General features: G+C 44.7%; 1 protein-coding gene across 1 annotated transcript; it reads right to left on the bottom strand.

Moving 5' to 3' along the window:
* Positions 1-722: 722 nt before the first annotated feature.
* LOC129855442 (epoxide hydrolase 4-like) lies at positions 723-20470 on the bottom strand. Its single transcript, XM_055923098.1, has 7 exons — positions 19842-20470; positions 14913-14998; positions 8289-8446; positions 7116-7244; positions 4181-4284; positions 3439-3587; positions 723-1884 (listed from the first exon to the last, which is right to left on the bottom strand). The coding sequence occupies exons 1-7, from the start codon at positions 20082-20084 to the stop codon at positions 1644-1646; spliced, it is 1110 nt and encodes a 369-aa protein (XP_055779073.1). The 5' UTR covers positions 20085-20470; the 3' UTR covers positions 723-1643.
* Positions 20471-23157: the final 2687 nt, after the last annotated feature.

Here is a 23157-nt window from a genome sequence, read left to right as displayed (position 1 = left end):
CAAATGGCAATAAACACATGTAAACCACGTGTTTGAAACTATTCCACTCCAGACATTATTGTTTGGGAAAATCGATTTGAACCGTCATCCAACTCGGAATTGCAACTAGGAAACCCAGACCTCTTTCTAGAGCTCAGTCTTTCCGACCTGAGGAACACTGACGTCATGATTTGACCTAGTATTTTTCCGAGTTCCCAGTGGTTTTGAACGTGGCATGAACCAAGCTATGCTCCATAACTATAATCATGTTCGAGTACAGGTATTCCCAATGCCGTCGTGGGTACGCCAAATAAAATTGTGATTCACAATTTTCAATGAACAAATAAAGTTGTATATGTAAGATGGTTAAATAAGAGCAAAATTAATGATTATTATTCTATTATTATTTGTGCCCTGGAGCTCTTTGCCACTTTTCACGAGCCGGGTTGTGACAAAAACTCATGCTCATTCTTGTGTTTAATAAATGTATCGTATAGTGTGGCAGTCTTACAATGATGGCAAAAAAACATTTGAGAGTGCGTTGACCCTGGTGCTAGAGGGGGTACGCAGCTGGAGGTTGAATGTTTGAAGGGGTACGGGACTATAACATTTTGGGACCACTGTTCTATTATAATGACATAGCATGACAGCAGGCATGCAAATTAGGACAGGTTGTATCTGTCCATTTGTAAATCTGTAGGTCAGGACTGTCAGTTGAAAAGATTGACAATGGCTCCCCAGGCTTCACATGATAGTTTATTTGCTGCTTAAAAAAACAAAATGGTGCAGATGTGGCTCAGTGGATTTCAGAGATAGGAATAGATACAAAAAAAAAAAAGTGTACAATATTTAACCGTCACTGTTGTTCTATACAGGAATCTCATAATGAACAACAATCTCAAATAACTGAACAAACAGTCTTTTTTTAACAAAAATAACAATATCTTCAGTAAGACAACACTACCTGATAGAGAGGGTCTTCGTCCCAAATGACACCCTGTTCCCTGTAAAAGTGTGCACTAAATAGGGAATTGGGTGCCATTTGGGACGAAGACAAGGTGTGGGACAAGAGGGACCCCAAAGGATTGTGAGAGGAGCAATCCAGTGACACATACAGCAGACAAACGCCACAACTCAACCTCAGAAGACATGGCACAACTTTACAACGCTGCAAAACATTATACAACATTACATTAAAAGGCACCACACAATACAAACTCACACGGAGATTTTGCCACACATTTGTAATGTTGTAACCTACAAACTTTAAGGCGGATGTCATGTGCAGAAAAGTATTTAATATGCGTCAAACATACTACTGTACTACTCAGTGTCCTCTCAATAAAATGTGCTTTTTTTCCTCTTTCACTTTTGACATCTTAAAAAATATCTGAAATGTGTAAAGATTTAAAGAATGATTGCATTATCGTTATGTTGGTTGGTTTTTCACAGGCATATTCTAGGCTTCCAGTGTTAGGAGTGGCTGGTGGGGACAGAGGGTGGGAGGGAGTGACGGAGAGAGGGAGGAGACCTCGTTCTAGGATTACATCCCAAATGGCACCCTATTCCCCTATATAGTGCACTACTTTTGACCCAGGCCTTGGTCAAAAGTTGTGCACTATAAAGGGAATAGAGTGCCATTTGGGATGCACCCCTAGCTAGATTCAGTTCCTGTGCGTTTTGCGCCCCTCTCCCTCTTTGAGGAAGGTCCAAATGAGTGTGTTGACGATGTCAGGCTGGTCCTGCTGTAGCCAGTGGCTGGCTCCAGAGATGATGTTGAGTCGGAAGTGGTTCCGGATGTAGACCCTGCACGCCTCAGCCATCTCCTGCTCCAGGAAGGCATCTCTCTCACCCCACAACAACAACACTGGAGACTTGACATCATTCTGGCTCAGTGGGAGGGAGCTGTGGAGAGTATTAACAAGAGACCTTATATGGGTTGAGGTCAATTCCATTTAAGTAAATTGAGGAAATAAACTGAAAAGCATCTGAGAACCAGAAAACTGGTTCAACGCGGACCTTCAATCACATGATGTAGGCCTAGCCCACAGTACTATATTTTCATGTTTTAAACATACACTACATACGTTCAAAAGTTTGGGGTCACTTAGAAATGTACTGTTTTTTGAAAGAAAAGCACATATTTTGTCCATTAAAATAACATCAAATTGATTAGAAATAACGTGTAGACATTGTTAATGTTGTAAATGACTCCTGTAGCTGGAAACGGCTGATGGTTGATGATAATGGGCATCTGTACCCCTATGTAGATATTCCATTAAAAATCAGCCGTTTCCAGCTACAATAGTCATTTACAACATAAAAAATGTCTACACTGTATTTCTGATCAATTTTATGTTATTTTAAAAATGGACAAAACATTTGCTTTTCTTTCAAAAACAAGGACATTTCTAAGTGACCCCAAACTTTTGAACGATAGTGTACGTGCTTGTAACCTATGTCGTAATCTCTGGAGAGGCTAATTGATTAATTTATTTATAGAGCACATTTCTCAAACTAATTAATAATAAGTCAGTGACATCCTTATTATAACATTTCCGAGCAGAACAAAATATTCTGTTCTGTTTTGAGAGACACTGACTGGCTGCTTTAAGGAAGGAGAGCAGATGGTGAAGTCAGTCATGCACGTTGAGTTCCCATGTCAAAAACATGCACTCTCTGATGTTGTGCGTGTTTGTATGGGTCAGTGTGGTGTGTTTGTGTTTAACTATACTTTTGTGGACAAGAAGTCCCCACAAGAATAGTAAACGAAAAAAAGTCCCCACAAGGTCAAATGCTATTTCTAGGGGGTTTACGGTTAAGGTTAGTATTAGGTATAGGGTTAGGAGCTAGGGTTAGGTTTAATGTTAGGTTTTGGGGTTAAGGTTAAAGTTAGAGTTAAAGTAAGGGTTAGGGAAACCAGGATTTTGAATGGGACTGAATTGTGTATCCCCATAAGGTTAGTTATACAAGACAGTGTGTGTGTGTGTGTGTGTGTGTGTGTGTGTGTGTGTGTGTGCGAGAGAAAGAGCAAGAGAGAAATTACATTGACTAAATTAAGTTGACTCTTGTAATGAGTCAAAGACAAATAGAAAACAAACAAACAAACCAAAAAACAGAATACATTATTCCAAAGACCATTTATTTCTCATCATGCATCTGATTCCCAGACTGCTGTACCACTGGCAAGTGAGGGAACTTATTATATAGACCACTGAGTTTCCACAAGAGGAACACATTGAAAGTACAATACTATTGTATCAGATAACATCATTTCCAACACAAGAGGGCACTAATGATTTACATTTTTAGAGGGCGCTTGTGGTAAAATGAAGAGGCACAACAACAATGGTCAGCTTCGACATGTTCACTTTGTGCATGTCCTACATAAGTATGGATGCCCACGGGAGACATCCTAATACAGAGCTCACTAATGAATCATTTCATAATCTTCCTCACCTGAAGACATTCCTGTAGTAGTTGAGGGCCCCGGTCAGGGCCCCTGGCTGGGAGAAAGCGTAGAGATAGGCCTCCATGTCCTCTGCAGTGAGCCACCGACCCTTCCTCCCAATCCCTGTACTACGGCTGGTGAACAGGCCCTTCAGCGCCTATAATACAGAGGGGACAGAAAGACACACTAGGTGGGTGAGTAACTGTGTGTGTGTGTGTGTGTGTGTGTGTGTGTGTGTGTGTGTGTGTGTGTGTGTGGATGCGCTCAAGGTGTGATTTGATCTGGATGGCACTCACAGACAAGGTCCCTTATGTCACCGTCACAGTAATACAGATCAGACGATCAGAGTTACTATAAATGGGATGGTTGTTGTGTTGACTACTGCGAGATGACCTACACTCAACTGAGAAGGACTTAGGCACAACACAATGATTTACTGCTGTTACTCTACCTATAATTTGGAACAAAGTAAAAATGGGAATGCATGATTTATTTATTTTTTAGGCCTGATCAATTTGATCACCTTCTATGTTGCACAGTCAATAATTGTTAGACATGTCTATTAATGATAGCTACCAGGAAGAACAATCGCATTTTCGCTAATAACAAAAAACAATTGTAGCAAATGTTTTTTGCTCCATTTACAATGATATCATAGCTACAATTCATAAATTGTTGCCATACACAGACTCCTTGAGAAACACCCATTACCCCTCAATGCACAAACACACACACATACACACACTTCACCTTAAAATCATTGATTGAGAGCATGAGCTCTGGGAAGCGAGGGAGCTGGAAGAAGAAGAAGTAGCTGGATTTGAGCAGCTGGCTGGGATGACGCAGGGCATAATCTGGAAACATGGAGGAGAGCGGAGCGTAGAGAAGATGAGAGAGATGGATAGAGTAGAAGTAGAAAGAGGAGAGGGAGAGAGGAGAACAGGAGAGAAGAATAGAAGAGAAGGGAAAGAATGCAACGTCAAAAAAAGAGGATGAGAAGAAATCAAGAGTGAGGCCTTCCAGAATAAACACTTGCATAACACAAAACAATGGTTTTGGCATCTATGGCATGCAAGTATGGACGTTGGCACCTTGCAAGTGTGTAATTTAGGCAAGACACAAATGCAGCACGGTGCATTTGCAAGGGACAGAGAAGGGCTGTGGATGGGCTGTCGGTCAGTAACCTCCACTCTACAGTGCAATGCATTCGGAAAGTATTCAGACCCCTTGACTTTTTCCACATTTTGTTGCTTTACAACCTTACTCCAAAATGGATTAAATACTTTCCCCCCTCATCTACACACAATACCCCATAATGACAAAGCGAAACAGTTTTTAAATGTTTTTTTTTTGCTAAAAACAAAAATACATTATTTACATAAGTATTCAGACCCTTTGCTATGAGACTCAAAATTGAGTTCAGGTGCATCCTGTTTCCATTGATCATCCTTGAGATGTTTCTACAACTTGATTGGAGTCCACTTGTGGTAAATTCAATTGATTGGACATGATTTGAAAAAAACACCTGTCTATATAAGGTAACACAGTCGACAGTGCATGTCAGAGCAAAAACCAAGCCATGATGTCGAAGTAATTGTCCGTACAGTTCTGAGACAGGATTGTGTTGAGGCACAGATCTGGGGAAGGTTACCAAAACATTTCTGCAGCATTGAAGGTCCAAGAACACAGTGGCCTCCATCATTCTTAAATGGAAGAAGTTTGGAACCACCAAGACTCTTCCTAGACCTAACTGAGCAATCGGGGGAGAAAGGCCTTGGTCAGGTCGGTGACCAAGAACCCGATGGTCACTCTGACAGAGCTCGAGTTCCTCTGTGGAGATGGGAGAACCTTTCAGAAGGACAACCATCTATGCAACACTCTACCAATCAGGTCTTTATGGTAGAGTGGCCAGACGGAAGCCACTCCTCAATAAAAGGCACATGACAGCCCGCTTGGAGTTTGCCAAGATACCCTGGTCTGATGAAACCAAGATTAAACTCTTTGGCCTGAATGCCAAGCGTCACGTCTGGAGGAAACCTGGCGTCATACCTACGGTGAAGCATGTTGTATTGTATTGTTGTGAATTCTTAGATATAACTGCACTATTGAAGCTAGAAACACAAGCATTTCGCTACACCTGCAATAACATCTAAATATGTATATGTGACCAATAAAATTTGATTTGATTTGTTGGTGGCAGCATCATGTTGTGGGGATGTTTTTCAGCGGCAGGGACTGGGAGACTAGTCACGATTGAGGGAAAGATGAACGGAGAAAAGTACAGAGATCCGTGACGAAAACCTGCTCCAGAGCACTCAGGACCTGACTGAGGCGAAGGCTCACCTTCCAACAGGACAACGACCCTAAGCACACAGCCAAGACAATGCAGGAGTGGCTTCGGGACAAGTCTCTGAATGTCCTTCAGTGGCCTAGCCAGTGCCCAGACTTGAACCCGATCTCTGGAAATACCTACAAATAGCTGTGCAGCGACGCTCCCCATCCAACATGACAGAGCTTGAGAGCATCTGCAGAGAAGAATGGAAGAAACTCCCCCAAATACAGGTGTGCCAAGCTTGTAGTGTAATACCAAAGAAGACTCAAAGCAGTAATCGCTGCCAAAGGTGCTTCAACAAAGTACTGAGGAAAGGGTTTGAATACTTATGCAAATGTAATATTTCAATTTTTAATACATATGCAAAAATGTATACAAACCTGTTTTTGCATTGTCATAATGGGGTATTGTGTGTAGATTGATGAGGAAAAACACTATTTAATCAATTTTAGAGTGTGGAAAATGTGGAAAAGGTCAAGGCGTCTGTATACTTTCCGAATGCACTGTATCCTCTTCACCCATGTCCTCTCCTCCAGCCCAGCTGCCCCAACTACATGTTAAAGCATTACTCTATAATTACCTCCTCCATCTCCCCCTTAAGGAAGGAGACTGAGGAGCTACTAGATGAATGGAGTAAACACTTCGAGGTTATAACACCTTATAATTAAAGATGGTAATCATGGTAATAACCCCAGAGCCAAACATATTTTCTCTAATTAGAACGAGGAGGAAGAGGTTTCTCTCCATTCATATTGAACTAGTAATTGTACTAGTGACATACAGTAGGTCGTTTCATCTGTTGTTTATCTAAGGATGGTGATGACGTATCAGTGAGGGATGAGGGCAGTTCAGGACAATGACGTGGTCAGGGACTAGTCGATTAGTGTATTCAGTCTATTGCATTCAGTGTACCCACCTATGTATTCACCTATGTAGTCCATGTCATTTGTCAATGTATTTTGTTATGTCTTTTATGTTTGACTATTTCTGCAAAACAAATTTCCCTCTGGGGCACTAAAGTTGAAACTTCAACTTGAACACAGAGGGACGTACCAGTAATTACAGAGGGATTGGAGCAGTTTAGGACGATGAGTTTGGATTGTGATGACATACTAGTGCATACAGAGGGGTGGGGGTAGTTCGGTCCCGTACCAGTGAATGCAGAGGTACCCTAACCAGGTCTTTTTTTGGGGTCGAGGGCTTCCTAGCAGCTGCGGGGCCCTAAGTGGCTGCATATGTCACTTATTGGCTGGGCCTGCACGGACAATGACCTACCAGTGAAGACAGATAGATGGGGGCAGTTTGATGACCTATCAGTGAACACAGAGGGACGGGGGGCCGTTTAGGACCTACCGGTGAAGACAGAGGGATGGGGGCAGTTTAGGACGATGAGCTTGGTCACCATCTCAGGGTAGTGGATGGCGAACAGCCAAGCGATGGTTCCTCCCCAATCATGGCCGACCAGGTAACATCTGTTGTAACCTGAGGAGAAATGGAGGAGAGTCTGAGTGCGCGTGTCCAGCACCATTTCACTGGCCTTCCATCAGCCGAGCCTTCTTGCCAAGATATATAGGTCCCGTGTGGCTCAGTCGGTAGAGCATGGCGCTTGCAACGCCAGGGTTGTGGGTTCAATTCCCACGGGGGACCAGGGTTCAATTCCCATGGGGGGACCAGGATAAATATGTAGGAACTTTCCAATTTGTGAGTCGCTCTGGATAAGAGCGTCTGCTAAATGACTTAAATGTAAATGTAATATACCTCTTGAAGAAGAACAATCGTCCTGCAGTGTACAGTGAAAACAACGTGATGCCTGATTATTCAGCGTATTAGTCATCTTCTTAGGAAGGTTATTGGAAACAACTGAGCCAGTCTGGTGTGCAAGTCCAACAGATTATGTTTTGGGCAGGAGTCTTGCATGATGAATATAATATACTGTGACCATAGCTCATCTTGTTTGTTGTAAAAATTGACATTTTCCATGTAAATTAAATAATATTGTCAGTTGTACTGCTATTTGAAATATCAGCCTGACACAAGGTGAGGGACACTGGTCTTACGTAGAGGCCCCCAGGTCTATGAAAGCTTCCTGTTTCACAGAGTAAGTGTGCTCCGTGCTGCCAGGTCTGTAGTGTGTATGTGTGTGCGTGCGCGCGTTCTGTATCAGCACGACTACCCATAGTCAGTCAACATGAGTCAGAGGAAGCCTGTCATGTCCTGCTGTGTTGTGGGCCCACGGGGTTTTCACAGGCTGTCCAATCCACACAGTATAGCTACAATGAGAAACTTTGACTCAGCTCAGGACACCAGGCCGTGTCACCCTCTCGCTTTGTCCCCATGGAGTGATGTTTCATAATACGGGTAGTAATGGTCCCTAAAGTGTTCATCCCTGAATCAGATTGGGCATGTTTTGTTTCATCTTCCATCATATATACAACATACACCTGTCTTCTTATGTTTTTGTGTATAAACTAATTAAACTAATGAAAGAATTTATATAAGATTTGTTCGTCCACTCTCCTCTCTTACCTAGGTATTCCACAATGTCCTTGACGTCGGTAACCAGGTAGTCAAAGCGGTAGCTCTCTGTGGATGACGGCAAGTCAGACTCCCCGTAGCCTCGCATGTCAACGGCCACCACGCGGAATTCACTCTTAAACTCACGCAGCTGGTGTCGCCAGGAAAACCTGGAGGGAGATGGACAGACATCCCAGAGAGAGAGAGCGAGAGAGAGGTTGAAAGAGACAGAGAGAGACATTAAGACAAGAACCATCTTTGTCTTAATGACATGGGAAAGTCACACACAGAACAATATTTCATAACTAAACCCTATCTTTACTACTGCAATCAAAAGACGACATTCAGTAGAGCGCACACAGTTGAAAAACCACTCACAGATAAACCGTGTTTCTCTTTTGAATACACCTACAAAGTTGATATATCCTTAACTGCATTATTTCTACTGGCACTCAGTTTCCCTTCTTCCCTTCCAAACTGAGTGAAGGTCACCTTTGTATAATAGATCTTTTTTTCCATCCCGATTCTAATCCTCACAGTCATCACAGCAGGGAGGAAAAGCTCTCTTGGTGGAAGATCTTGTCTGAGGTGGACTGGAGGCCGAGGATCCCCTGAACTGAAAGCCCCATAGAGGAGGACTACAAGGCCTGACTGGGGTTCTGATGAGTCAGGATAAGAGCTGGGTAGTGTCCCAAGTGACACCCTATTCCCTATATAGTGCACTACTTTTGACCAGAGTCCTATGGGCCCTGGTCAAAAGTAGTGCACTAGGTAATAGGGTGCCATTTGGGACACACATCGAGAACAGAGAAACCCAACTTCTCAGAATATAGAGGTTTAAAATAAACACAGGCACTTCCAGTTCCTCCACATAACCCCATCTCGAACAGCAACCCCCCACACCCCAACCCTCTCTCTCTTCAGAGTGATATGGAAAGCTGTGGTTTAGCACTTTCTCAACACTGAAATAATTGGGAGGGTGAAGTTGTAAGTGTAAAAGAGTCTTTCTGTCCAGCTAGGAAGGCAGAGATAGAGGTCGCATCCCAAAAGGCCAGTGCCCATAGGGCTCTGGTCAAAAGTAGTGCACTATATACGGAATAGGGTTCTATTTGGGATACACACAGAGTTCATCATGAATTCCTGTAGAGTAGATGGGCAGTGAGGCAGAAGACCCAAGAAGACCCGTTCATTAATAATACACAGTGAGCTCCAAAAGTATTGGGACAGTGACAAATGTTTTGTTGTTTTGGCTCTGTACTTTGGATTGGAAATGATTCAATTTAATTTACATCCATAAATCGGGTGAACCCTTTAGAAATTAGAGAACTTTTTGTACATAGTCCCCCCTGTTTCAGGAGACCAAAAGTATTAGGACAAATTCACTTGTGTATTAAAGTGGTTAAAGGTTTAGTAATGCTAAACTCGCCTGTTATGGTAATGGTGAGAGGTTATTATGTCTTGGGGGAATGATATTTAGTGAATAATGATGAGTGACAAAGTTCAGCACACAAATATCATATCCCCAAGACATGCTAACCTCTCACCACTACCACTACAATAACAGGGGAGATTAGCATTTGTGGGGGCGGCTATGATATTTGTGCGTCTAACTTTCTCACTCATTATTATTCACTATTCATTCAGAACTATCCGTAATCTTGGTTGCATCCAAATGAATGTAGAAGTGTTTAGAAATAAATTCTATTGTTATTTACAATAAAAGTGACGACAAAATTACACAATACATTATTGACCATTCATTTCAATTGGGCACAAAATAATCTGAAAAACAACCAAAACAAATTTTGTAGTCACAAGCTTGATGTAATCATTGCATGCTACTGTTGGAATCTGGGACCAAATACTCAACTTTTGACTACTTTAATAAACATCAATGAATTTGTCCCAATACTTTTGGTTTATGTACAAAAAGTGCTGTAATTTCAAAACGGTTCACCCGATATGGATGAAAACCCCCTCAAATTAAAACTTCCAGTCTGCACTTTAATCTCAGTCATTGTATCAATTCAAATCCAAAGTGCTGGAGTACAGAGCCAAAACAACAAAAGACTGTCCTAATACTTTTGGAGCTCACTGTATAACATATATGCCATTTAGCAGACACTTTTATCCAAAGCAACTTACAGTCATGTGTGCAAACATTTTACGACTGGGTGGCACGGGAATCGAACCGACAACCCTGCCAGTGCAAGCACCAGGCTCTACCATCTGAGCCATACAGGCCATACTGTAGTATGAAGACTTCAACTAAGATATGTTCTTATGATGCAGTAGCAATGTACAGTAGAGAAGAGATTATCAAAGCGTTGGTTACATAATTGAGTAGGGTGTCCACTCACTCTGCCCATGTCACGATCGTGTGGCGGATTGACGGACCAAAACGCAGCAGTTGGAAAATAAGCCATCTTCTTTTATTTTAAAAGATGACGAAAAATAAACACGAAACACTTAATACAAACTATACAAAACAACAAACGACCGTGAAGCTAAATAACATTGTGCACATACACACACAGGCTACAAACGTTCTACATAGACAATTACCCACAACCAATGAGAGCCTATGGCTACCCTAAATAAGGCTCCCAATCAGAGACAACCGAAATCAGCTGTCTCTAATTGGGAACTCATTCAGGCAACCATAGACTCTCCTAGACCACTAAACATACATAGACAACACTAGACACATGTACTCCACACAAACCCATATACTATACAACAACCCCTTTACCATAAAAAACACCCAAAACCAACAAAACACAAACATTCCCCATGTCACACCCTGACCTAACTAAAATAATAAAGAAAACAAAGAATACTAAGGCCAGGGCGTGACATAACCCCCCCCTTAAGGTGCGAACTCCGGGCGCACCATTACACAGTCTAGGGGAGGGTCTGGGTGGGCTTCCATCCACGGTGGCGGCTCCGGCTCTGGTCGTGGTCCCCACGTCACCACAGTCCCTAACCACCTCCTTAGCTTCTTCAAAATGACCCCTCTCCACATTAACCCCATTGCATTAAGGGGCAGTTCCGGACTAAGGGACAGCTCCGGACTAAGGGCCAGTACCAGGTTAAGGGGCAGTACCAGGGTCAGGGGCAGTACCAGGGTAAGGGGCAGTACCAGGGTAAGGGGCAGCACCAGGGCAAGGGGCAGCACCAGGGTAAGGGGCAGCACCAGGGTAAGGGGCAGCTCCGGACTGAGGAATGGCAGCTCCGGACTGAGGAATGGCAGCTCCGGACTGAGGGACTGCAGCTCCGGACTGAGGGACTGCAGCTCCGGACTGAGGGACTGCAGCTCCGGACTGAGGGACTGCAGCTCCGGACTGAGGGACTGCAGCTCCGGACTGAGGGACTGCAGCTCCGGACTGAGGGACGGCCCATGGCTGGCTGACAGATCTGGCTGCTCATGGCTGGCTAACGGATCTGGCTGCTCATGGCTGGCTGACTGATCTGGCTGCTCATGGCTGGCTGACGGATCTGGCTGCTCATGGCTGGCTGACGGATCTGGCTGCTCATGGCTGGCTGACGGATCTGGCTGCTCATGGCTGGCTGACGGATCTGGCTGCTCATGGCTAGCTGACGGATCTGGCTGCTCATGGCTGGCTGACGGATCTGGCTGCTCATGGCTGGCTGACGGATCTGGCTGCTCATGGCTGGCTGACGGATCTGGCTGCTCATGGCTGGCTGACTGATCTGGCTGCTCCTGTCTGGTTGGCGGCTCTGGCAGATCCTGTCTGGTTGGCGGCTCTGGCAGATCCTGTCTGGTTGGCGGCTCTGGCGGATCCTGTCTGACGGACGGCTCTAGCGGCTCCTGTCTGGCTGGCGGCTCTAGCGGCTCCTGTCTGGCTGGCGGCTCTAGCGGCTCCTGTCTGGCGGACGGCTCTAGCGGCTCCTGTCTGGCGGACGGCTCTAGCGGCTCCTGTCTGGCGGACGGCTCTAGCGGCTCCTGTCTGGCGGGCGGCTTTGCAGGCTCATGGCAGACGGGCGGCTTTGCAGGCTCATTGCAGACGGATGGCTCAGATGGCGCTGGGGAGACGGATGGCTCAGATGGCGCTGGGGAGACGGATGGCTCAGATGGCGCTTGGCAGACGGGCAGTTCAGTCATCGCTGTGCAGACGGCAGACTCCTGCCGGCTGAGGCGCACTGTAGGCCTGGTGCGTGGTGCCGGGACTGGTGGCACCGGGCTGGGGACACGCATCTCAGGGCTAGTGCGGGGAGCAGCAACAGGACGCACAGGACTCTGGGGACACACAGGAGGCTTGGTGCGTGGTTTAGACACTGGTGGTAAAGGGCTGGAGACACGCACCATATAGCTAGTGCGTGGAGGAGGCACTGGTGGTACTGGGTTGGGGCGGGGAGGTGGCGCCGGAAATACCGGACCGTGCAGGCGTACTGGCTCCCTTGAACGCCGAGCCTGCCCAACCTTACCTGGTTGTATGCTCCTCGTCGCCTGACCAGTGCGGGGAGGTGGAATAACCCGCACCGGCCTATGTAGGCGAACCGGGGACACCATGCGTAAGGCTGGTGCCATGTACGCCGGCCCGAGGAGACGCACTGGTGACCAGATGCGTTGGGCCGGCTTCATGACATACGGCTCAACGCTCAGTCTAGCCCGGCCGATACGTGGAGCTGAAATGTACCGAACCGGGCTATGCACGCGTACAGGAGACACCGTGCGCTCTACTGCGTAACACGGTGTCTGCCCGTACTCTCGCTCTCCACGGTAAGTACAGGGAGTAGGCGCAGGTTTCCTACCTGACTTCGCCACACTCCCTTTAAGGCCCCCCCCAAGAAATTTTTGGGTTGTACTCACGGGTTTCCAGCCTTGTCTCCGTGCTGCCTCCTCATATCGCCTCCTCTTGGCTTTAGCTGCCTCCAGCTCTTCACGAGGAAGGCGATATTCTCCCGGTTGAGCCCACGGCCCCTTACCATCCAGTATCTCCTCCCATGTCCATGAATCCTGTGTAGGTAGGTCCTGTTGCCGCTTTCCATGCCGCTTGGTCCTATAATGGTGAGTAATTCTGTCACGATCGTGTGGCGGATTGACGGACCAAAACGCAGCAGTTGGAAAATAAGCCATCTTCTTTTATTTTAAAAGATGACGAAAAATAAACACGAAACACTTAATACAAACTATACAAAACAACAAACGACCGTGAAGCTAAATAACGTTGTGCACATACACACACAGGCTACAAACGTTCTACATAGACAATTACCCACAACCAATGAGAGCCTATGGCTACCCTAAATAAGGCTCCCAATCAGAGACAACCGAAATCAGCTGTCTCTAATTGGGAACTCATTCAGGCAACCATAGACTCTCCTAGACCACTAAACATACATAGACAACACTAGACACATGTACTCCACACAAACCCATATACTATACAACAACCCCTTTACCATAAAAAACACCCAAAACCAACAAAACACAAACATTCCCCATGTCACACCCTGACCTAACTAAAATAATAAAGAAAACAAAGAATACTAAGGCCAGGGCGTGACAGCCCAGATGGAATTTTACCATGACAAATATGATTCTTCATGTTCCCGAATCGTTCAGTGGGGTCTTTCTGTAACATATCATTATATCAAAAAAGTCAGATTTCGTTAAATAATACATCCGACAATAAGTGCCGAGCTCTGTTTGACAGAGTGCTAACGTTACCGCTTCTCGCAGTGACTTTCGACGATTTGACACCTTCTGCAAAGTTCTGTCCGCGGGTCGCAAAAAAGCAAAATGAACATCACACGAGCAAAATTAAATATAAAAGGCTTTGAAAACAAAAAGCGTTGGGTACGCTCAGTGCTCCGTTGACATTTCACAAAGATATGCTTGTTTTTCTCAGAAATCTTCAAAAAAAGAACAGGAATTTCACATTAATATAAAAAGCGCATACTAAAATATGAAAATACTACATGTCGTGTCTCAAAATCGATATCCATTTTACCTCTTGTTTAATGTCCTCCGGATTCAAGAAGAAAGAAGATGAGTTCAACGGTGAGCATGTCAGTTTGTCTCTCACACAGCATCCAGCCTAGCTGACGCAAAGCTATTTTCCACATTTTTGACCACTTGTTTCTCCACCTCCGGCCATTGATTTAGTCACCCTAATCTCGGCCATCCTACAAGGGTAAAAACTCCAATAACCTATGATAGAGACATGTGGTTTGGACCATTGCTTTTCTTAGAGGAGTATCTACATAACATATTATTTCACTCATTGGTCAAAATATGTGTTTTTGATAGGACACCCACGATAGAATACTGTTGTATGAGGTTGATAAGGCAGTGGGCTACTGCAAGGCGTCTGTGATTCATGGGGGACCTGGTTGGTTAGTTTACAACAGAGCTCCTTTCAAAAATGCTTTCTTACTATAAAAATACACAAATAAAAAGAACAAAACTTCACTTGACAGGCAATTCCAATATAATTGTTTGGTCTATATTAAGACTAGATATTCCTGGACAAAAAAACAAGAACAATTAAGAATTTCTATTGAAAGTGACTATTAGTTCAGGACTAGGCTTAATCTGTGTCCTGGTTGGGACACAGGCCCCTATGTGTATATAATGTGCAGATGCAGTGTGTAGTCTAAAAGTCTTACCAGAACTCTGGGAAGCCATGCAAAAACAGCATGAGTGGTTTCCCTCGCTCTCCAGCAGCAACATAGTGAAACCTCAGACCAGACTCCTGAGAATAAAGACAGAGGACAGATCAGTCAGTCATTCACCAGGGACACACTATAATATTGTGTCATCACTTCCCTGCCCTCTATCACATAGGCTGTTACTGTCTGCTCTCTGGCTGCGCCCCAAATTAGTAATTTAGTAGAAGCTGTTATCCAGAGCAACTTAGTTGCATTCGCCCTATTCCATATATAGTGCACTACGTAAGGAATATGGTGTCATTTAGGACGAAGATACTGTCTACTCTCTGTGACATAAAACTCTCATCCTCAAACATCGCTGTGTGCTTTATGGTGCTGTAAAACAGGGAGAGAACAGGGACAGAGCAGAGCCATCGCATAAACTCAGCCCTGGCCTGCCTTCTGGTCATTCCAGTATGAAGCATTCTGTATAGTATGAAATCTGTCAATGACATTTATAGGCAATTTTATTCAAATTATTGTAAATTCATGTTTTAATGGTTTGTAGAATAGGTTGTTTTTATGGTCAAACCATTGAGTAAAGTGCAAATTCATTTGTTTGGTTCTTGTAGTTTACTGTATCTGTAAAAACAGTCATGCAGTCAGTTATGGTATGTGTCCATGCCCCCTAGTTTGTCATTTTAGTTAGAATGCCCGACAGCCCCTTAGTCAATCACCCTTCTTTTTCTAACCAGAGACATTCTCTGTCACTTGCTCGTTGTAAGTCCCGCTTCCAGCCAGTGAGTTGCGGTGAAGACAAGTGGACACTGTGAGTTCTCCTCAGAAGACAAGTTGCACCAAGTTTTAGTGTTGAGCAGAGCATGGACCGCCAGTGACAACGCTGGCTGCGTTTACACAGCCAGCGTGACGAGATTGATGAGCTTATTGAAGCAGTCAGGAAGATGGAAGGTTCCTACAGTCCACCCGATCACCGTCGCCAGTACTTACCTGAACCTGATGGACACTGCCAGTTGTCACATGACCGGCTCAGCCAGTCCTTCAACAGTTCTCTCCTTTAACAACTGAAAGAGGTCTTAGAGGGGGAGAACAGGGACTTGTGCCACCAAGCTGTCCAAGAAGTCAATGACATCATCTCAGAGATTGTCATGCAACAGAAGCACCAGAACGAGGTCCAGCGGTTCTAGTCTTCTCCAGGGATAGAGGAGCTGGTCGAGCTCACCCTGGGGGAGCACCCCTTGTCCCACCAGCTGCTGTCGCAGTCTCAACTGGTACCCAGTGGTGCCATCGCCATCTCCAATGACAGAGGTATTGCTGACCCCTGTTCTGGACCCAAGATAAATCCTCACATCCCTGACTGTTGTCGAGGAGGAAAACCTACAGACCTCTCAAAGTATGGAGGAGCTGCCAGAGTCACCTTGAGGGAGAAGCCTACTCCTACTCCATCTGACACCTCCGAATGTCAGTTGGTCCATAATATGGGAGCACTGCATGCAGGTGCTGTAGGCGCCAAGTCCAGCCCTGCCACTCAGACCTTTCCGGTCCCTGCCCGGTGGGATCTGCCTAGTCTTACCTTCGACATCCAGCCTGCTGCTGTCCAAAGATGTCTCCCTGCCCCTCCCTGGGAACCCCTCCAGTCTCTGCTGCAGTAGCTCAGTCTGTCTCTGCTGTCAAATCTACGTTTATTTGTCACGTGCGCTGAATACAACAGGTGTAGACCTTACAGTGAAATGCTTACAGTTCCTGCCGGTCTTAGCCTTGGGGTTCTTGCTAGCCCCTCCGAACTGTGTCCCTCTAGCTCCTGCCTTGAGAGACCGAGGTGTTCAGTATCCTGTCGTAGGAGACACCTCACCCTTTGCCCTACTAGGTCCTCAGTCAATAGACTCAGTAGGTCCAGAGCATCTTAGCCCCCAGTTCCCTGATCACCTAGGGAAAGGGGATACCTATTCAGTTGCCTAACAATGCATTCAACCGAAATGGGTCTTCCACATTTAACCCAACCCCTCCGAATCAGAGAGGTGTGTGGGGGGGGGGGGGGGGGGGGGGGGCTGTCTAAATCAACATTTAGGTCCCCAATTTCCTATCCCAGTAGGCCCCGAGCTTTCTGTCCTGATAGATATGACATTCCATAGCTCACAGTCTGTAGCCCAGTCAGGCACCAAATCACTAGCTCTGTCAGGCCCCAAGTCAACAGCTCTGGGGAACAATCAGTCAGTTTCTTCTGGACCAGGGTTCCAGCTTCTCCCTCCCACCTTTGGGTATTTTTCTCCGTCTCTGTCCTGAGATCTCTGCCTATCGCTGCTGTGGGGATCCAGTTGATCTCAGCTCCTGACGCGCGGCCCTCTCCTGTAGCTGACGTGGGGGTCCGGCCGGTTGCTATCCTGAAATCTCCGCCCGTTGCTGCTGTGGAGATCCAGCCGACTTCAGCCCCTGTCCTGGGGGCCTCTCCTGTCGCTGACGGGCAGGATCGCCGTCTTCAGTCCGGAGGCTCTCGTTGAGCTCTGCTGCGACCCTGCGGTCTCCGGTCCTGAACCCTTCGTTGATACCTGCGGCCTTGCCATCTGCAGTCCCGGGGCCTTTGTCTGGTCTTCCTGCTGCTGCCTGATCTCCTGATCCGGGGCCTTCACCTGGGCCCTCTGCCTGGGTCCGGCCTGTCCGGTGGCCACCACCCATTGCTGCTTTGTGGATCCAGTCACCAAAGTATCCAGTCCTAGGGTCCTTGCCGAGCACTGCCACTGTAGCCCTGATGTCTCCAGTCCTGGTGTCCTCAGCTGACACCATGCCGGGGGTCAAGATGACTCCTGCTCCTCTGCTGGGGGGCCTTACAAGCCTTCACTGCATCCTGTTGGCTCCCATCTTCTAGAACAGCCTTACAGCCTAAACTGGCCCCCGCCATGTCACACAGGGTTTCTCTTAAAATTATATATATTTCACTGTGACTTGCTGCTGACTGTCAGGCAGTGAGGCAGGCTGTTGCTGAGTGAGTGAGTGGTGGGGAGGGTCAAAGGAGTGTGTTTGTGTGTGTTAAGAGAGCAGTACAGCTATTGGATGAGTCACTTCTCCCAACTTTTTACCAGTTTTGGGTAGGCTGTTTATATTGTCATTATGAAGACACCTATTTCCAACCCATTTCCCATAAAACATATTGATACGCTAGAACGGATGCACATGAAGAAATAATGGAGACAAAGCACTAGATCACATTACATAGATACGTTTGTATGTGGTCTACACTGCATTCTAATGTTGACTACTTAAAGAAAACGGTATCAAGCTAAGTGCTTTATGCATGCTCAGTTCCTTGGTCTCAGGGGCTGCCCTTTTGGAAATTTGAAATGGAAGTTTTGGAACTCCCTCGCGCGGTTCTTTTTATTGGTGGAAAGTCCTCAATGAAACTGACATTAGGCTAAATGTGAAGAATTATACATTTGCCTCTGTTGGCCATCAACTAGTCTATTAATTGATATGCCGTTGTAGTCTACCATTTGATACAATAAATACGTTGAAATGACAACATCACTGGAGTCATTGCAAATCAATTTGTTCCACTTCTGTATCCTACCTGGAGCTGGCAAACCAATTTAATAAATATCCTTTAACTAGTGTTATTATGCAGTTATTAATGGACATGTTAAGTAAATTAAATTGGAAATGATCAAAGCTCTATCGCAATTTCCTATCAGTTGTTGGAACACATTAGATTGACAGTAACAGCAGTCAGATTAGGCTACAGGTAAAAAAAAATCTAAAAAATAAACACTGGCTGTTGTTGACAAGCATATTCAGTTCATATACATCATATTTAATTTAGTGATTGAAATGTTGACCCCCATCCTCACTAGCCTATTCCAGCAGGCTATTGTGAAACACAAGCCCTCTTAATCACCTCGCTATTCATGTTGAATAAATGAGTCTGTTAATTTGAACTAAGCAAGCTGCTAAATCGTTCAGTTTACATCTTGCCTACATCTTGTCTAGGCTACTGTAGACTGAGATGTAGGCCTATCAGGGGCTATATCCAAGAAAACCATTTCCAAATGTAATTACATTCATAAACCCACATTTTAATCTGTAGCCTATGCCTATTGAAATCAAGTCAATCTCACAAATGGGCCATTTGTTGTCATAACATTTGGCACATAATATCAGCACAATTGCCAGAAAATAAAACACAGTTTATGTTCATCCAAGTTTTCTTGCTCAGAGATTTTCGAGATCCTCTGTCCATCCTTCATCACTCTAACTCTCAAATGGTCCTTCGATTCTACAACCAAGCCATATTTTTTCATGATCTCATTTCTGATTTAACAACATCACAGTATCCTAATATCCCCAGATACACAGTTTAATTTTTTTCTGGCAAAATGTAGCTAGGCAATTTACTGACAAAGTTAAATCCCACAGTTTCTTTGGATTTCAAGTAACATAGATTATTCTTACAGCTGAACTGTCACATTCTTATTATGAGTATGCATTTTATGCGATGTGGATCCTACGAGGGATATTGTCTTCATAAATAAATACTTAAACAAAAAATAAAAAGGTGAATTTATAGTTTAGCCTACCTTCATTCTCCGTACTCACATGAAATCGTGATATTTGTCACGAATCACAACAGGATAATATAACTGCTGCTGCTACTATGGAGCTCTTTCCAGCACTACCTCAGAGTTGAACGCAGACAATAATAACAGTAGCCTACCTACACTGAACATCTTATACCTGCATAACGTTTCCCAGAAATGCCCCAAAAAATAAACAGATGCGCCCACGATTTGCATGTAGCCTGAAGGCCTATTTTGATTTATTTCTGATTTCAACGCTACAGGCAAGATAGGCGCATACAAAATTACCTATGCAGATCTCTCATGAACAGAAAAGGCTAATTCCTAATCCCAAATAGGCGTCCTTTCACCTGCGGTGCCTTACCTTTATTCTAACATAACAGTGCGTTCCCAAGGACGTGTCGTTCAGGCATGCAGGGGGTGTTTCGCGAATTCCCCACTGGAAGGTTGTTGACGGCCTTAAAATGATGTTCCACCAAAGTTTCAGCAGCGCTACGGCAGTGCAAAGGGCACAATAACCGTATATCAACGACCAATAACCCAAAACTCGGATCCTCAACGTGAGTCCGATTGTAAACATGAGCAAGTTATAGAGCACTCTCGCCATCTTTACATTAATGCGGAAAACACCACGGTTCACGTTACCTACCTAGCTACCTATTTATTATTTTGTTAATTGGTTATCATGAAATATCGCTCATCGTTATCCGGTAGTCCGGTGTCGCCCTACTAACAGTGTATCTGCATGACTGTCTGTCCGCCACTCGCACCAGGGAGGATCCCTGTTCTATTCTAAACCGGCTAAATGAATCGTTCACGATTGGAGCAGCAAATCAGAATTCACGCGTGAGTTTGATGACAACAAAGGTTCTATAGCTCGAGATGGTTGACTGAAACTTCTGCTGTATAAATCTGTAAACTCCTAGAAATTAATCTGGGAAAAATATGAGACCCCGCGTCACCTACAAAACCTTTCCATGTGTTTAGACTGCAAAACAGGAGATACGGAGTTTCTGACTGAAACTGATCTTTACACCTCACCCGCTCTGGGATTAAAGGTGAAAGACCGTTATTCATGCCTCAAGGGTAAAAATAATCTCTGACCCCAAGGGCTGTAATCCATTGATCAAACCAAGGGTGAGGGATGCTGACATGGGAAGTATATGGAAGTAAAAGGGTAATGTACAGAACTGACTCCCAGTGAGTGTTTTGCTATTATTGCAACATACTGGCATGCAGTTGGGGACAACAGCAGTTGGGTGCATGAGTAAAAAAAACGGAAATACTATTTCATAGATATTATATACAGTTGAAGTCGGAAGTTTACATACACTTAGGTTGGAGTCATTAAAACTCGTTTTTCAACCACTCCATAAATTTCTTGTTAACCAACTATAGTTTTGGCAAATCGGTTAGGACATCTATTGTGTGCATGACACAAGTAATTTTTCCAACAATTGTTTACAGACATATTATTTCACTTATAATTCCCTGTATCACAATTCCAGTGGGTCAGAAGTTTACATACACTAAATTGAATGTGCCTTTAAACAGCTCGGGAAAATTCCAGAAACTGATGTCATGGCTTTAGAAGCTTCTGATAGGCTAATTGACATAATTTGAGTCAATTGGAGGTGTACCTGTGGATGTATTTCAAGGCCTACCTTCAAACTCAGTGCCTCTTTGCTTGACATCGGGGGAAATTCAAAAGAAATCAGCAAAGATCTCAGAAAAAAATTGTAGACCACAAGTCTGATTCATCCTTGGAAGCAATTTCCAAACGCCTGAAGGTACCACGTTCGTCTGTACAAGAAATAGTACGCAAGTATAAACACCATGGGACCACGCAGCCGTCATACCGCTCAGGAAGGAGACGCGTTCTATCTCCTAGAGATGAACGTACTTTGGTGCGAAAAGTGCAAATCAATCCCAGAACAACAGCAAAGGACCTTGTGAAGATGGAGGAAACGGGTACATAAGTATCTATATCCACAGTAAAACGAGTCCTATATCGACATAACCTGAAAGGCCGCTCAGCAAGGAAGAAGCCTCTGCTCCAAAACCTCCATAAAAAAGCCAGACTACGGTTTGCAACTGCACATGGGGACAAAGATCGTACTTTTTTTGAGAAATGTTTTCTGGTCTGATGAAACAAAAATAGAACTGTTTGGCAATAATGACCATCATTATGTTCGGAGGAAAAAGGGGGAGGGCGGCTAACAAGCCAAATATCACCATCCCAACCGTGAAGCACAGGGGTGGCAGCATCATGTTGTGGGGGTGCTTTGCTGCAGGAGGGAATGGTGCACTTCACAAAATAGATGGCATCATGAGGGAGGAAAATCATGTGGATATATTGAAGCAACATCTCAAGACATCAGTCAGGAAGTTAAAGCTTGGTTGCAAATGGGTCTTCCAAATGGTCAATGACCCTAAGCATACTTCCAAAGTTGTGGCAAAATGGCTTAAGGACAACAAAGTCAAGGTATTGGAGTGGCCATCACAAAGCCCTGACCTCAATCCTATAGAAAATGTGTGGGCAGAACTGTAAAAGCGTGTGCAAGCAAGGAGGCCTACAAACCTGACTCAGTTACACCAGCTCTGTCAGGAGGAATGGGTCAAAATTCACCCAACCTTTTTTGGGAAGCTTGTGGAAGGCTACCTGGAATGTTTGACCCAAGTTAAGCAATTTAAAGGCAATGCTACCAAATACTAATTGAGTGTATGTAAACTTCTGACCCACTGGGAATGTGATGAATGAATTATTTCAGCTTTTATTTATTTCTCTCTACTATTCTGACATTTCACATTCTTAAAATAAAGTGGTGATCCTAACTGACCTAAAACAGGTAATTTGTACTAGGATTAAATGTCAGGAATTGTGAAAAAAAGTTTAAATGTATTTGGCTAAGGTGTATGTAAACTTCCAACATCAACTGTACACGTGTACAAAACATTAAGTGCATCTGCTGTTTTTCCATGACAGACTGACCAGGTGAATCCAGGTTTAAACTATGACTGATCCCTTATTGATGTCAAATCCACTTCAATCAGTGTAGAATAGAGATGAAGGGGAGGAGACAATCTGTCTTTAAGCCTTGAGACATGGATTGTGTATGTGTGCTATTCAGAGGGTGAATGGGCAAGACAAAATATTGAATTGCCTTTGAACAGGGTATGGCAGTAGGTGCCGGGCGCACCAGTTTGTGTCAAGAACTGCAATGATGCTGGGTTTTTCCATTCAAGTTTCCCGTGTGGATCAAAAATGGTCCACCACCCAAAGGACATCTAGCCAACTTGACACAACTGTGGGAAGCTTTGGAGTCAACATGGGCCAGCCTCCTTGTGGAACACTTGACACCTTGCAGAGTCTATGCCCTGACGAATTGAGGCAGGTCTGAGGGCAAATGGGGGGGTAACTCAACATTAGGTGTCCCTAATGTTTTGCATACTGTGTATATTGCTAAGAATGACACACTTAATTGGCATGTAGTGAGTCTTGCATGTCTTATCAAGTCTCCATCACTTAACAAATTCAAGTGTGTGGGTCTGCATACAGTGCCGTGAGCGCACTCTTTTTCCCCAGTATTGACTTATCACCTTTTTATTGTAATGAAGACTTTCTAGATATCCCCCTTGATGGGACTGGCTGATCACACATGATATCACAACACTAAACA

Source organism: Salvelinus fontinalis, chromosome 5, assembly GCF_029448725.1.
Source record: "Salvelinus fontinalis isolate EN_2023a chromosome 5, ASM2944872v1, whole genome shotgun sequence".
Taxonomy (NCBI): domain Eukaryota; kingdom Metazoa; phylum Chordata; class Actinopteri; order Salmoniformes; family Salmonidae; genus Salvelinus; species Salvelinus fontinalis.
The sequence above is the reverse complement of the archived record's forward strand: the minus strand, read 5'-3'. Positions and strand labels throughout refer to the sequence as shown.

Coding starts and splice junctions, on each gene's coding strand:
- LOC129855442 (XM_055923098.1), bottom strand. CDS start 20,084: ATGGCGAGAGTGCTCTATAACTTGCTCATGTTTACAATCGGACTCACG. Junction 4,285..7,115: donor CCATCCCTCTGTCTTCACCG/GTAGGTCCTAAA, acceptor CCATGTTTCCAG/ATTATGCCCTGCGTCATCCC. Junction 3,588..4,180: donor TCTCAATCAATGATTTTAAG/GTGAAGTGTGTG, acceptor TCTGTATTATAG/GCGCTGAAGGGCCTGTTCAC.